General features: G+C 38.2%; 2 protein-coding genes across 3 annotated transcripts; both read left to right on the forward strand.

The window, feature by feature from the left end:
* Positions 1-1,855: 1,855 nt before the first annotated feature.
* Positions 1,856-10,009, forward strand: LOC116723963 (septin-2-like). Of its 2 annotated transcripts, none has more exons than XM_032569211.1 (3): positions 1,856-1,913; positions 2,230-2,287; positions 6,739-10,009. In XM_032569211.1, the coding sequence occupies exons 2-3, from the start codon at positions 2,277-2,279 to the stop codon at positions 8,333-8,335; spliced, it is 1,608 nt and encodes a 535-aa protein (XP_032425102.1). In that variant the 5' UTR covers positions 1,856-1,913; positions 2,230-2,276; the 3' UTR covers positions 8,336-10,009. The 2 variants fall into 2 exon arrangements, with proteins under 2 accessions (XP_032425102.1, XP_032425103.1); XM_032569212.1 differs by having other exon boundaries at positions 1,863-1,898.
* Positions 6,751-16,025, forward strand: LOC116723970 (uncharacterized). Its single transcript, XM_032569221.1, has 2 exons — positions 6,751-6,863; positions 14,148-16,025. Exon 2 carries the CDS (start codon positions 14,371-14,373, stop codon positions 15,697-15,699), a length of 1,329 nt encoding a protein of 442 aa, XP_032425112.1. The 5' UTR covers positions 6,751-6,863; positions 14,148-14,370; the 3' UTR covers positions 15,700-16,025.
* The last annotated feature ends 1,059 nt before the right edge of the window (positions 16,026-17,084 follow it).

The following is a 17,084-nucleotide window of genomic DNA, read 5'->3' on the forward strand; positions in this document are numbered from 1 at the left end:
TGAGACAGAGTCATAAAAATTCACCTTTAAGCCAGAGAAAAGAAAGTGGCCTTGGAACTGGTATGATGTGTGAGCGGAGAAATCAAGGACAGAAAAGGAATATGAGAGAGCAGCGAGTCAGAGGTAAACAGAAGCTGTAAAGGATTATTTTAGTAATCAAGTAATCTTTTGATTATCATAGCAATTAATCGAGTAATCGAATACAAATTTTTATAAAATAAAATATTGGTAAATACTGCCATAACAGCAGTATTACTGTCGGATATCAACATTGACCCAATTTTTCATTTCAGCGTGCCTAACAATAACTTTTCTGTAGTTTAGAAAATTAACTTGTAACAACAACAGTTCATTTTCTAAGTTAACCTGAAGAAAAGTTACACAAAAGTCTGAAATTATAATGAATTTAGTAGAGCCAGGCACACTGACATTTATAAAAATGTCTATCCTCCAGTTTTTAGTTTATTTTTTCATCTTCAGTCTATTTAATACATGAACTCTCACTGTGTCCAGCCATTAATGGCTTTATTTTCATGTGAACGATGGGATTTGGCTCCTTCATCAAACAGAAACTCATCTACCAGCTACGTACCGCCATGACGCGCTCCAGCACCCTGCTGTATTCAGTCTGCAACCGCGCAATGTCACCTTTATTTTCCAGTTTGTCTGTGAAGCTACATTTACATTAAGCATCAACTAGACCACAGCTGCCTGCTGTGTTCAGTCTACCTGCTCACCTGTATAAACACACCTGCTGCGCTGTTCCCAGCTGTTTGCGCTGAACGCCGGCCACCAGGCAGCAGCTCCAGGAGGAGAAAGGCTGCCGTACTCCAGGCATCGCTCCAGTCATTTTAAGGATGCTTATTGGTCCCCCATAAGCCAATAAAAACCCAGACATTATCATAATTCAATGGAACACCCCCATTTTACCTGGACCAAACTCAAAAATTGGACGTTGTGCTGCAAACACTTGGCACTCCTCAACAACTCAGAGGTGGAAGTGATGCACAGAGTAAGGAACATCTTGTTTCACAAAGTTTCTGTATTCTTGGAGAGGTGGACGACAAACAGACTCAAAGATGTTTCATTTGTAAACACGTCCTGTTCCTCTTTCTTGCTTGTCAAAGTTGAAAATACTTTGGTCAGTATTTTCTGCCATGTGGTGTGAATGGAAAAAATACACAACTGTCAAATGTCAAATGGAGAAACTTATATAATAGAAGCAACTACTGTAGTTGCATTGTTTCAACTAAAAAGCAAAACAGCGCCCCCTAGGGACCTGTTTGTTTAAGCTTTTGCATTTGCACGTGTTTTTCAGCCTTAATCCACGTACATCTTTACCACAAGTGACGTGTTTTAAGATGTTCATTATGCATTTTGAGGGAAGTTCTTCCCCCAAAAAGACAAATAATTTAAGAATAATAAACATTTGTTTTTCAATAGGCTTACACTTAATCTGTAGTATTCAGGTCTACTGTAAACTGTGAATCAGGGAGTTAAAATACTACATATGCTTTTCATAATTTATTAATACAATTTTTAAACAAAAGCTAATAAAACAGAAAGTTTTCTGTTGTGCTTCTAAATGAATTATCAGCAGTAATTAAATGTAAATGAATCTCCAAGTCTTTCTTAATTAACAAACAAGTTAAAAAGTCTATTATTCTATTATTTTATGCCCTTTCATTACGTGCCTGGTTGCTGTTTGTCGTGTTTTAACTTCAGGAAATGTTTCAGGGAATGTTGTCGGTCTCTTCAGCCAAATATTTCATTTCATGATGAGTTTGTCAGAAACCATGTGATCAGTGTTTTCTCCTCCCTGCCAGTATAAAAACTCGGCGCACTGACTAATCTTAGATCTGCCTTCTCACCCTCCCTGAGCTTCACAAGGACTCTGGGTAATTTACACACAGGTAGGCTCAGATTTTAATTAGGATTAGTTTAGCTAAATGGCATAAGAAACAACAGAATATTCACACAAATAGCATGATTCAGAAAAACTAGGACATTTTGAGGCTACTAATTTGCTTTTTCATCATTTGTAATTTAACAATTTTAAATGAGAGTTTAATAATCAAAGAACTCCTGTATTTACTAATAAACACATTTGTATCAAAATGGTATTTTATTAATGTCACAGTGACAGACATCAATAAATGTCTAATATTTTGCAATTGCAGTAGAAATGAATGAAAACAGCAGCTACATCTTTTTGATTTTTCTTCTTAGACACTGAGTCGTGTTTCAACATCGCCGTTGTGAACAACGTCCGCACAATGGAAAGATCGTGAGTAACTTCTTTGCTCTTAACATCTGAAAGCAAATCAAAGTAATGTCGAGTAATGTCTGACAAAATTAGACATTTTAACATGTGATAAGAGATTTTTCGTTTGCTGTGGAACATTAACTTTAATGATTTTGTGACAGAAGCTCTTATTCAAAGCACAGATCCTTTCAGATAAACATCTTTCAGCTGATGTTAGAAATTGTTCACAGAACGTTTTAACCAAAGATAACAAAAAGCACAAAGATGAAAACATGGATAAATAAATCTTGTGAAACAGTGCTGGGTAGTTTTCCCATAACCCAAATGATTGGCTACTAAACTAAGACAGACCATCAGCTGTTGCACTCATCGGCTCTGCTTCTCAGGTTCGCGGTAATTACGGTGCTCACTTTGATGATCTCATTACTAATAAAGTGCAGGACGTACATGTAAAGGTAAAGGTAGTTTTATTTACACAGCACATTTTCAGCAACAAGGCAATACAAAGTGCTTTACAGGAATTAAAAGGAAATACAAACAAAATAAGAAACCAAAAGAAGAAAAAGCTAATAATGTTGATCCAAAGTAAATAAACTGGATTCTCCTGTTCCCTGCCCTGAGTAAGAGAGGAAACTGACTTATGAAAAACTGCAGCCCTGAGTCAAGCTGCAGATGAATACAGCTCCCCGTCTGTCCAGGCGTGGGCTCCTTTCGTTTGTTTTGTGTGTAATTGCACAGTGTCACCACAAGATGGCACAAACAACCATCACTCATGGATTTTTCCACAATAAAAGCCTGTTGAAGTCACAGAGTATCACAAAAAACAAATGCTTATTTTGTTAAAATTCAAACATTAGGACTTTGTAATGTAAATTTAAAATTGTATTTAAATTGCACTTTTCAAACAGATGAGTTTCACTTAAAACATATCTGTTTGAAAAGGGTTTTTTAAAAATAATGGAGTCAAACAGCAGTTGGATTCTGATTGGAAAAAAAATTAATTTGCAAATTGGACAGTTTGTAACTCCGGGTTGCCAGTCTAATGTCACGTTACTATCTCACTCTAATTTCTTAGAGCGAGGTACATACATAGTATATACTGTATGTACTGTATATATACAGTATATATATATGTATAGTTGTGTGTGTATGTGTGTAGTCAAGTCAAGATTATTACCCTCCTCCATGAAATTTAAAGTTTTCCTGTTTAAGTTTTGATCTTAAACAGGTCATCGACTTTTCAATACCGCTTTTCCAAACATAGTTTTATTTTGGACGCTTGCATAACTACCAGAGTCAAAATGATCACCCCTCTGATGCTAACAGTCAATTGTGTATCTTTTTTTCTGGGTAAGAGCAAGCTGTCCTTTATTGTAGTTTGTATCAAGTCTTTACTGCCTCTCCTGAGGAATCCCAGCCCATTCTTCTGTGGCAAATCGCTAACACTTTATCTGAAGCAGTGTACATAAGACTGACATGACGCTGTCAAAAACATGACATAACAGCTGCCATGAACATGAAGGAGTCTTCATGGATATTTTTGAGTGTTTTCATTAAATGTCCTTCAGTAAATAATGACACGCTTAATGCAAAGTTGACATTGTTTAAAATATCTTTGTTACATTAGCCAAGACAAATCATCTTTGTCAAACAGCCATATGCTGAGTAACGCAGATGTGCAATAACGTTTAAGAATCTACAGGTTTCTCTAACCAACTGAAAATAGCAGTAAAAAATATAGCAATGTAACATTACCGTCTATAAAGTAGTTTCAAATCTACACATTTATAAACAAACTTGAAAAAACAGGCTAGTTCAAAGATCAGAGACTTGACTGAACTGCCTTTTGCTCCAAGACGTGAGCATCATCATTCTTTTGTCCTGCTTTAAAGAAGCATCCTCCTTGGTGCCATTTACCTGGAAGTCTGATGACATCACAATACTTGATCTGAATATCTTTTCCAAGCAGACATCTTAAGGCCCCCACATACTGTGGCGTACTTCTGTCCGCGCAAGGATACATTTTTATGACCGCATATCCGTGGAAACAGTGTTCACATCAAACTGGTTTTCATGTGACACCGGGCTGATAAATTTGAGAATAGGGGTTACATGATTGTCTTAAAGTTGACATCAACACGATAAAAGTCGATATAGAGTTGTCGCGGTGACGTAATAGAAACATAAGCAACTATGCTTCACAGTAACAGGCTATATTAGCAATATATATGCAAATATTGACATGGTGTATTATGCAGAACTATAAGAACAAAAAACAGGACATCATCCCAGACTTCTTCATCAGCAGCGGAGCAGAGATGGTCCGATATGTTGAGTCTGATCTTTTTTTTCTGAACAATGGCAATGAAAGGATGAGTGGGAAAGCTCATTTTGGATTGCTGCACAAACTATAATGCCGACCACAATTGTGCTCTTGGCACATAATAAACCAGGTTTATTATGAAGGGATCCCGTTGGATTACAGCTAAATTCAGCGCAGCCTCCTGCTGCTCCTCTGCCCCGATCTGCAGTAGGATGCTGCGCTGCTCTGGGTAGCAGTTCACGTCTTTGCAGGATGACATGTGACTGTAATTCTCTGTCCCGCACTGACTGGTGTGTTCAGGCTTCCCAGATGGAGAAGAAACAGAACTAGGCGCCCAAATAGCTCATCAAACTCGCTAGTTCTCACTAGAATTGTATGAAATAAAGGGATTTGTCACGAGAGAATTTTAGGTAATCAGTATGCTTGAGTATGAAGACCCAACCGTCCACGGACAGTATGCTCGGAGTCCGCGCAGTTCATAGAATGCACACAGTATGCCTGAGTATGTGAAGGCCTTTAGTTTGCTCTCTTATTTGTGCTCTAGGACTAAATAAGTTACCTGAGTAACCAGTGTCTGTTTGACAGCTGAAATCAATTATACCCAGAAAAATTTGTAAAATCTTTATATTCTTGATACGCACTTGAGTGCAACACAAGCATACATGCGCTCACCAAAATGAACAAGAAGCTTTTCTTGACAAACTTGTGTAAATACTGTTCTATTACTAAAATAAACTTTCTAATACCAAAGTAGTGAAGTCCTCCTATATCCTACATAACACGTCTCCAACTCTAGTCCTCAAGGTGTAATGTCCTGCAGGTTTTAGATGCATCCCGGCTACAACACAGTTGAATGAAATGATTGAAACCCCTCTTCAGTATGCCATCAACATTGGGAAATGCCTGGAAATGAGCGATTCATTTGATTCATGTGTGTTGGACTAGGGTGGCATCTAAAACTTTGTCGAATGTAAATGTTGAGGACAAGGGTTAGAGACCCCTATCCTACAGAGTACAGTATGCAAACCTCCATGAAGCTTCAAAATGAACCCATCAGCACAGAGTATGCCATCAGAGGAATCATCTTTACTTCTGCTTGTCACCAGTGTGATATAAAAGAAATTATTCATAGTTAAGAATGAGATTAACTACAAGCATGTGCCTCTTGAAGTGCTACACAGCCATTGAGCTACATGCTAAGACATAGTGACATTAAAATTGGAGAAGAAACTGAAGGTTAAAAAAGCTCTTTCCAGTGCACAGGCACTGATGCTGGCAGTGGATATCATAAATGCAGTTAATACTTTTAGAAGTGGGAAAGTGTTTGTCTTAGTTTGGTGAGTCACTTTCACATAGCAATCTGATCTATACCGATCTTAATAAATGGCATCTGTTCTGTGTTTTCATGGCTTCTACTTTACAAATACGACCATAAATTATAAAATATTTTATAGCAAAAAATTTTGTCAACTAGTGACTTAGTATATTTAGTATCAAGTTAATCATCAAATGTATAAGTAACATATGCTTCAACTGAAAAAGAGCCAAATTTACATAAGGTACTCAATGTCCTCTAAAACAAAATCTGCACCAACCATAAATATTTCTAAGATTACCATTAAGCCCAAAGTCATTCACACCATTAGCAGATTTAGATTCAATATTACTTTCATTCAACCAAGAACTTTGTTTTTCAGAGAAAATGAGACAGGGTTCTCATAAACAAAAGTTGAAAACCAGTGTAAATTTTGGAAAACAATTGTCTATTTTTATTTATCCTCCACTGAAAGAAATGCATTGAAAAAGTTATCCATAATAATATATGGAAAAATCATTGGCATTACAGCAGTAAAACCATTCTTCCAACAGTTGAGCAACTCTGCATCTTGGCCCTTGTGATGGTTTATCTTTGTGTTGAGTTTCAAGTCTTTCAGGACAGAGGGCCTCATTGCCACCACACCAAACTTTACCTCACTACATATTCAGGTCATGACTCTGACTTAACCATTTCAGGACATTATGACTTCCTTTCAGAAAAAATCTGATGGTCAAATTAAAAGATTAAATCTGCCAGGGGTATGAATAATTTTGGGCCTATTATCTACACATCTTATATCTTCAAAGGGTAAATTATGGATTTTTTCTACAGGAATTTCTCCACCAAATACAAGGAGGTCATCTCTAAAAGTCTTCTGATCCAACCAGGATTTCCTGCTATCTACCAGCTAAAGCTAAAAAAGGAGGAGATTGGACCTGTGACAAAAGTAACCTTCGGTAAAAAAAACATCAACAAGATAAACAAAACTATCTTACTTGTTGGAGAATCAGGGGCTGGAAAATCAACCCTGATCAACACTATGGTCAACTACGCCATGGGAGTCAAGTGGGAGGATAAAATCTGGTTTCAGATTGTAGAGGAGGACGGGAGCAGTCAGTCTGACAGTCAGACAACAGACGTGATCGTGTACGAGATTTTTGGTTTTGAAGGTAAAACTATGCAGTTCTCCCTGACCATCATCGATACTCCTGGATTTGGAGACACCAGAGGATTTGAATATGACACAATTGTTAGTCACAGATTGTTTGACTTGTTTCGATCAGAAGATGGAGTTCATGAGATTAATGCAGTGGGTTTGGTGATGAAGGCTACAGATAATCGTGTTAATGACAGATTATCGTATGTCCTGAACTCAGTGATGTCTCTTTTTGGAAGAAACCTAGAGAACAACATTGTTGCTCTTCTCACTCACTCAGATGGACAGAGACCCAGAAATGCCATTGAAGCCCTTGAACAAACAAAAATTAAATGTGCCAAAAATGAAAAGAACCAGCCTGTTTACTTTCTGTTTGATAACTGCCAGAATGAAGACCGAACAGAAGAAGAAGATGCAGAATTCCTGCAAATAGCAGACAAAATTTCAGACAAAGGAATGAGAGCACTCACAGCATTCCTGGAAATAACTGCACCTAAAAGACTGATGACCACTGCTCAAGTTTTGAGTGAGCGCATCAGCCTGATGGCCTCTATCCAAAACCTCCAGGCCAGAATCCAACTGACTGAACAGAAAGAGATGGAAATTAATAAAATCCAAAAGGCTCTAAAGAAACATTCAGAGGAGATGAGGAAGAATGAAAACTTCACTGTAGAAATTACAGAAGTCTACAAGGTGAAGGAACCTACTAAAAGTAAAAAGGTGATGAGGCATAGTATTTTTGAAAAAGCTATGTGCTGCACAGTCTGTGAGGAAAACTGTCACTATCCTGGATGTACACTTGTTCCGAGTCCACAACACTGCGAGGTCATGAAGAAAGGCCGCTGCACTGTCTGCACTGGGAAATGTCCCGCATCGGCTCATGTAAGAGAGGCCTGGAGATATGTCAACAAGACCAGGAGAGTTCAATGGACTATGAAAGCTATGGAAGAGAAGTATATGAAGAACAAGGCAGATTGCGAGAAGAAGTTAAGCCTTTTAAAACATATGGAAAAGGACATGAAGGAACTTTCAACACAGAAGTCCCAACTTGTTGATGAAGCCTTCAGACACGTTGTTCGACTGGAGCAGATCGCCCTGAAGGTTGATTCAGTTTCTACATTTTTGTACTTGGACTTTCTGATTGAGAAGCTGAAAGAAAAGGGAGATGGAGCAAAGGTGCAGAAACTGGAGGAGATGAACAGCAGACAGGATGAAGGAACTAAATTAGCACTGCAGTATGTGTGGGGTAACATAACAGACACAATGCAATGAACATGAGACAGTCCAGCTTCCTCCACAGCCATTCACATCCCTGAACTCAAACTAAATATGAAGGCTGTAGTAGCTGTATTTGGTAAATTTTCATCTGAAGTGAAAAACATCAAGATTATTTTAAAATGTATAAAAATAAATTTGGTGGCAATGATACTCATGAGAATCATTTGACCACAAGTGATAGTAAACACCATAGATGATCAAGCTTTTACAATGGAATGTTTGTTGTATTTGTCTATTTGTCAAAAATGTCCAAATAAGTTAGGACAACAATGTAGGTTCACTAAAACCAGAATTATACCAATCCAAATGTATGCTAGGTCTTAATTATTAGCACAATGTGGCAGCAGATACATTAGCTCAGGCATCTTTTAAAGGGTCTGGGCTTAAAAGATCCCAAATAAGGAGTACTAAATTATAAGAGCAAAAACAGCATATGCAGTCAGTGGGTGTGCTGCACACTATCTACAAAGATACTGTGCCCAGTTGACTGCAGGTGCAGAAGTAGTGCAGACCATCCTATTTAAATGAGGATTTTCTGTGTTACTGCCTCTCATCATGGAGTGTCTTAGTGCAGAATGGCCATAAAAGAAACATTAACTTGAAAGACATGCAGTTGAAGGGATAGCAATAATAACAATTATGACAATAATGAAGAAGATAATAATAATAACTTATTTAAAGAAAGAATATTATTATTATTATTATTATTAAGTATTTCAAAGTGATAGAACAGAACAGTGAAAACATTTAAAATCAATCAAAATAAAGCTCTAAACATCCATATTTGACTCCATAACTCAAAGAGTGCACAAGAGCTATTTTTAATTGTTTCACTTTCAATGTCACTTTGACTCCATGATGGTTTTCTGGTCTCTGTTGGCTTAGGGTTAATGTTCAGCTTTATTTGTCAACTAACATGCTAATTTAAATATTGTCAGCAGTCTGACAGCATTATTCTATCTCAAGCTGACATCTTCTGCCTGCACGATTTGTAGAGAATGCAGTTTACTGCCGGCTATAGAGATGTGCTCCTGAAGGGAATCCAGACACAAAGGTGTTACAGTGTCGTCAAGTGATGGCATGGTGGTATTATTAGGTAATCCTGCAGCTGAAGTAGTATAATTCAAGCTTCAACTTTCTGCAATATAGTAAAAACAAAACTGGTTTTGATGTGATTGAAAAGTAAGAATCTCAAACTTAGATGATATATATTTGCTGTGTCTTATTTGTAGAAGTAGAGAACTGTTGATTGCATTGAAACTGTAAAACTGTGAAGCTTGGTAAAAGTATTAGTACTACACTGGGTCTGATCACATGAAGCAGATCAGAACTCATTAAAAAGCTTTTAAAAGTGATGCCTGTAGTGATGCCTGACATAGGTACTTGTTTCATATATTTATTTTTGTGAATACTTTCATATAACAATATGAAAACCAAATCTATTAAGAGGACAGTGGTTATGTTATGTGAGGACATCTTTGTTTTTAGCACAGCAGGAAACACCTAAAGTGGTAATGTGTGGAATTACTTGTTGCTTGCATTTATAAATGTTGTATTTAATTTTCTTGTTTGTACTATGAACACCTTTGGCTTGTTAACTGAGAATATTTAAAATGAATTTATGAAAAATATTTTTCTTTCACTGTGAATAAAGGAATCCATACGAGATTGCTTGTATTGGTTTCTTACTGTTACACTATTTCAAAGTAAATGCTATATTTACCAGGATATTTAAGATAGTTTATTACATCTAAAACACACATGAAATGATAGTTGTTCCAGTAAATCAACACCAACTCCAGTCAATAAGATTCAAAATAAACAGAAATAATTTAAGGGTAGTTTAGTTTGAAAAGGTGTAGGCTGAAGCTAGTCAGCTTGTAAGAGCTTTCAGTGTTCGTTACAAATAAACCAATTCCATTATTCATCGCTTTAGTTTAATAAATATTACCAGAATACGCAGAATTAACAATTAAACTCAAACAAACAAACAAACAAAGCAGAAACATTAAAAAGTAAATTGTCATCATGAAGGTTTAAATTAAGTATCAAATATTCAAGTCTCTTTGTAGCTTTATCTGATATAACAGACATGTCCAAAGTCCGGCCCGGGGGCCAAATGCGGCCCGTGGTCAATTTTCATCAGGCCCGCAGCCTCCGTCATAGAATCAATAACGCCTGGCCCGCGTGTAATACATTGGGCAGCAGCGCTGTTACTTGCGTGTTCTAAGTGCTGACATCTAGAGGCTCAAATAGGAACAGCAAATTAGTATGTGAGGCCCCCCAATTTTCTAAAATGGCGGCAATTAGCAAAAGGAGGAAAGTTGACTGCGAGGGCCGACGGTTCAAGGATGGGTGGAAATTGGACTATTTCTTCATTGAAATACGTAACAACTGTGTCTGCCTCATTTGTAAAGAGACAGTGGCTGTTTTTAAAGAGTTCAATGTGAAGCGACATTATCAAACAAAACATGCTGAGGCATATGACAAGATCACAGGTAATGAACGCAGCGAGAAACTGAAACACCTTGAAGCTAGCTTAATCTCACAGCAGCAATATTTTACAAAAGCTCGAGAGTCAAACGAGAATGCTACAAAGGCTAGTTACGAGGTAGCAGCGCTGATCGCAAAGCATTGCAAACCTTTCACCGAGGGTGAATTTATCAAAGACTGTGTGATGACAATGGTAAAAAATATCTGTCCTGAGAAGCAGCAAGAGTTTGCCAAAGTCTGCCTGGCACGTAACACTGTGGCGCGCAGGATTGAAGAAGTGTCATCGGATATCAAAAGACAATTGGGAATCAGAGGAAAGGAGTTTGACTTTTTTTCACTAGCTTGCGACGAAAGCACAGACGCCTCTGACACTGCTCAGTTACTTATTTTTTTGAGAGGAGTGGACAACGAAATGAATATTACTGAAGAACTACTTGACCTACAGAGCCTGAAAAACCAAACAAGAGGAACAGATTTATTCTCTTCTGTTTGCGCTGCCGTGGATAACATGAAACTCCCGTGGAATAAAATTTCTGGGATAATTACCGATGGCGCGCCATCGATGACTGGCAAACAAAGCGGATTAGCAACACTAATAAGTAACAAAGTAAGTGAAGAAGGAGGGAAAGCTGTAAAACTCCATTGCATCATTCATCAGCAAGTTCTGTGTGCTAAACATCTCCAATACGAACATGTTATGGGACCGGTGATAAAGTCAATTAATTATATCCGCTCCAGAGCGCTATGCCACCGTCAGTTCCAACAGTTTCTCAGCGAGATTCATGCGGAATATGGAGATGTTGTCTATCACAATGATGTGAGATGGCTCAGTCGGGGTTCTGCACTGTCACGCTTCTACTCACTTAGGCAAGAAATCGGTGAGTTTTTGGCTGAAAAAGGACAACCTATGGGAGAACTAAGTGACCCTATTTGGCTGGCTGATTTGGGGTTTCTAGTTGACATTACAAAGCATCTTAATGTCCTCAACACCAGTCTCCAAGGACCAGATGCAGTCATAAGCCAACTATATTCACATGTCAAAGCCTTTGGAATCAAGCTGCAACTGTTTGAAAGACACCTGTTGTCGACCCAGCCCAGCACTGCGCACTTTCCAGCGCTGCAAGAAATCATGGCCAGATTCCCACAGAGCGATGTCGCAGTGCAAACAAGGAGGTACGCGTCAGATATTTCATCTCTGGCTGAAGAGTTTAAACAACGCTTTCGGGACTTTGCAGCAATCGAGAAGGAGATCACTCTTTTTTCCTCACCTTTCTCCGTGGACACAGATGATGTTCCAGACTATTTGCAGTTGGAGGTCATTGAGCTGCAGTGTGACGCAGAGATCCGCGGTCAGCACCAGCAGCTTACTCTCGCCAACTTTTACCGACAGCTGAATAAGGACAGGTTTCCAGAGATTCGAGCATTTGGTAAGAAAATGCTAAGCTTGTTTGGGTCGACGTATTTGTGTGAGAAGACATTCTCGGTTATGAAATTAAATAAGAGCCATGTGAGGACACGGCTATCGGACTCTCACAAGACATCTTGCGCATCAATACTACTGCCATTGAGCCAGACCTGGCCTTTGTCCTGCAATCCAGATCTCAGTTTCACCCATCACACTAATGCGGACAAGTCATCATTTTTCATTGACCTAAGTCTGAAAAACCGAAGTCTGGGGGGTTATGTTTATTGTTTATTATTCTGGAGTGAAAGCATGTAGGGTTGGACTGTAAGGTACGCACTAGCTACACCGCTAGTGCGCACATCATCACCGCGCGTCCTGTCCCCGGGTCGCCAAGCGAGAGAGAGGTGTGCCAATCAACATTTATAGTTACTGTCATATTTTAAATGAGCCCTGCACTTGTTGATATGACAATTTCTCTGTTATTGTGTTTAAAAATTCTGTAAATATTAAACTCCCATTTTGAGATTTTTTTTTATGTTTCAAATGTAATTTGCACCCAAGAGTACAATTACTTCTCTTCAACTGTTACAAAAAGTTAAAGTGTTAAAAAAGTGAAGTTAAATGAATATTTAATTTCAATTTTCAATGTTAATTGAATTTTGATATGTATGTTTCAAATGAACCAAAACATATGCTTAAGATGGCTGAAATTAAAATAAAAAAGCAAATGTGAAACACACAACAGCTCGCTGAAATGTATTTAAATTAATTGCTGTCATATGTAAAGAACGTCCGCCAAGGTTGGCCCCCCTATATTTTTAACACACCAAATCTGGCCCCCTTTGCAAAAAGTTTGGACACCCCTGTGATATAATATGCTTTAATCCTGAGAAAATTGCCAGCTGGACGTCATGCTCCATATAGTGCATATGTGGACACAAGCGTCATTAAACTGCAATAATTGTTTTCAAATCCTAGAAGAGAAAAAAATAGAAATAATATTTTTTAGATTATTTGGAACAATCTATTTTATTAGCAAAGGAAATGGTCAAGAACAATATTTAAATAATTTTATGGTTAAACACACCCTGGTTAAAAAAACAGTCCCTTTTTCAATGCATTCCTTCGTTCAGAAGCTCTGGGCTCTCAGCTACTGAGAGATTATTGCTTCCTGGAGACAGTTTTAAATTTTACCCAGTTCGACACTAAGACACGAATTGCAAAGAGATCCAAACTAGGCATGTGTAATGTTGATTCAATATTTGAAAGTGTGTCCAATATGGCCTGAATGGCTGCCTTCACTTCCTCCACTGCCATTGCTAAAACTACATGCAATTCTAAAGCATTGCAGAAAATCAACATCATTGTTCACAACTTGTAATTCTGCTTGCGGATTGGGTCAGTAGGAAGGCAATGGCCATGTTAGATTAAATGTCTTTCTGGAGTAGTTTAGAGAGTGATATAAAGTTTGAGACCGACCAGAAATTTGGATGTGGTCAAGACAAAATTATATGCTTGATGCTAAACAAGTGCTAACAATAGGGGAAGTTATATTAATAGGCAAGTAGAGTGCGAAGTCAGAGGTCTGGATCAAGTGCGTTAATCGAGCTCTGACACAATGTCAGTGGGCTATGGCTGGGCTGGGTTGGATTTATTTAGGCCCAAACTAAATTCTACTCTGGAGAATAATTTCATAGGAGGGGTTTTGTCTGAAATCCTGTATGCAATAATATCTTCCTCTAAAAATTAAATTTCTTTATAATCTACAGTACTTTGCAATATCAGAAAGGTAAGTTAGTTATTGTGTTGTTAGTTCTTCTGTTTAGACTTCAGACATTTAGTTCACTAAGGAAACATGTACAAAACGTTAAAGGTTCTTTGAGCAAGTTTGTGCTTTTTCTTTTGCAGGATCGAGAATCCCACTCTGACAAAACTGATTTCCACTTGTGACTTAATCTCCTCAGGACATCCAAAGATCTATCAACTGAAAACAGAAACAAAGAAGTTTGGATCTCTGTCCAAAGTGACTTTTGGTACAAAAGACACTAAGCAGAATAATAAAGCCATCTTACTTGTTGGTGAAACAGGGTCAGGAAAATCCTCCTTGGTCAATGTTATTTTCAACCATGTAATGGGAGTTCAGTTTGAGGATGGGGTCTGGTTTCAGATCGTAGATAGGCAAGAAGGTGAAACACCAGATGTGATCATATATGAGATCTGTAGTTGTGAAAGTAAAATTCTGCCCTATTCAATCACCATCATTGATACTCCTGGATATGGAAGCACCAAAGGAATCAAACAAGATGACATAGTCACTGGCAGGATGCGTAAATTGTTTGAGACAGAAAACGGTTTTCACATAGTTCATGCAGTAGGTCTGGTGATGAAGGCAACTGATAACAGACTAAGTGGCAGATTGATGTACGTCTTTGATTCGGTGATGTCTCTGTTTGGAAATGACATGGAGAAAAACATTGTGGCTCTCATCACTCACTCAAATGGAAGAACACCTAAAAATGCTCTTCAAGCTCTTGAAGCTGCAAACCTCAGATGTGCAAAAAATGAAAACAATCAACCAGTTTATTTCTTGTTCAACAACCAGCAGAATGAAGATCGCACAGATGAAGCAGAGTACTTTACAAGACCTGACAGAATATCAGAGAAAGGAATGCGAGAGTTTACGGCCTTTGTTGAAAAAGTTTCACCTCAAAAACTGAAAATAACAACAGAAGTGATGAATGAACGCATCAGACTGACAGCCTGCATCCAAAACCTGCTGGACAGAATCAGACTGACTGAACAGAAGGAGACAGAAATCAAACAGATTCAAGAAGGACTCAAGATGCATGAAGAAGAGATGGGAAAAGAGGTCACTATACTTGTTGATGAGCCCTTTGTTACTAAAGAAGGTATCAAAGGTGGACAGAAGTGGCTAATCTTCTATCAAGGAGCTGTGACCTGTCCTATCTGTAAGGAAAACTGTCACAAAGATGGATGCACCAAGACCTGGTTTCCTGAGTTCTGTGAGGTGATGAGAGGAGGCCACTGCACTGTTTGTTCCAAAAAGTGTCCTGCATCAGTTCATGTTAAACAAACATGGATATACAAGAACAAAACAAGGAGAGTTGAGAAGAGAATACCGAAGATGAAACGTGACTGTGAAAATAAAACAAAGTTTGAGGACCAGACACGTTATCTGGAAAACCTTGAAAAGGAAAAGCAGCAACTTCTGGAAGAAAAATCCAAACTTGTGGATGAGGCCTACCAACATGTCATTAGACTGGAGGAGATTGCTCTCAAAGTTGATTCAGTGTCTATTAATGTCCACTTGGACTTCCTGATTGAGAAGACAAAAGAAAAAGGAGACACAAGCAAAGTCCAGAAACTGGAGGAACTGAAGAGAAAAGTGGATGAAGGAACCAAAGCAGCACTAAGATACAAACGAGTTTCTCAAGTGTAGTTTATGATGAGAAATAAATCTGTGAAAACATTCATTGTAAACATTAAAAAGTTTAACCCATTGGTTCAAAAATGTTCATAATACATTGCCTTCAATATGTGGTGGAGGGATTATTTTAAATTAATGTTCAGTATAGTCTAAAAATCTATGCCTGTATGTAAAGTTTAAAGACAGATAAAAATACAGAATTTTTAAAATCATAAGTACATTTTTTTTGTATGTTGGTATTGTTTTTAATATAACATTCCTTGATGTAAAAGCTGTTAATTGGATTACAGAAATTAATCAAATGTACAAGATATGCTTAAAAATATATGCTAGCATAAGACTAAGCATATCTAAATGACGTGGTGTTCATACTGGACATTATTACTCCCAAAATGTGATTCACACACACACACACACACACCCCGACACCCCCACACAGACACACACCCCGACACCCCCACACACAGACACACACCCCGACACCCCCACACACACCCCGACACCCCCACACACACACCCCGACACCCCCACACACAGACACACACCCCGACACCCCCACACACACACCCCGACACCCCCACACACAGACACACACCCCGACACCCCCACACACACACCCCGACACCCCCACACACAGACACACACCCGGACAACCCCCCCCACACACACACACACACACCCCGACACCCCCACACACAGACACACACCCCGACACCCCCCCCCACACACAGACACACACCTTACCATATGTACTTACTGAACACATTTTAATATGTGTTCAGAGAAATAAACATATTTTAATATGTGTTCAGTAAGTACAAGTAAGTATTATTTCTAAAACCATTAGAAATAATTTGTTACTTCTTTGAATCCAGCTGATTCATTCATTCACATTTTGTTTTTTGTGGGTTTTTGGAGTCCTTGAATAAAATCTTTGTGTAACAAACTGTTCAATGTATCTTTACTAGATCATCACTTAGAAAGTCCAGTAGTATTTTCAGGGCCCCCCTATGTATTACAATAAATTTCATAGGGTTTTTTGTACCATCCGGGCCACAAGGTGGAAAAACTGTACCACTGGTTGAAAAAAAAAAATCAACTGGGCACACATCGTTGAACCAGACATAAACCTATACACATATTTTGTTTTTAAACTCCACTGAAGTTTATTTCACACTTCAGTGCGCGCCCCACACTTTGGGAACCATTGACTTAGTCAAATGTGGTTAGGTAAATAGTAAATGCCTGCATACATATAGCTACTTATTTATACACATTCAGCCATTTACACACACACATTCAGGTATCCATTTCAAAGCTATTAAAGGTTGATAATTGAGGAATCTCCTGAATGAGCAAACCCAAAGGAAATCCTGATGAAAATATTAGATATGTCT

Source organism: Xiphophorus hellerii, chromosome 8 (genome assembly GCF_003331165.1).
Source record: "Xiphophorus hellerii strain 12219 chromosome 8, Xiphophorus_hellerii-4.1, whole genome shotgun sequence".
Classification (NCBI taxonomy): domain Eukaryota; kingdom Metazoa; phylum Chordata; class Actinopteri; order Cyprinodontiformes; family Poeciliidae; genus Xiphophorus; species Xiphophorus hellerii.

Excerpts from the sequence above, each read along its gene's own strand:
- LOC116723970 (XM_032569221.1), top strand. The coding sequence starts at position 14,371 with ATGGGAGTTCAGTTTGAGGATGGGGTCTGGTTTCAGATCGTAGATAGG.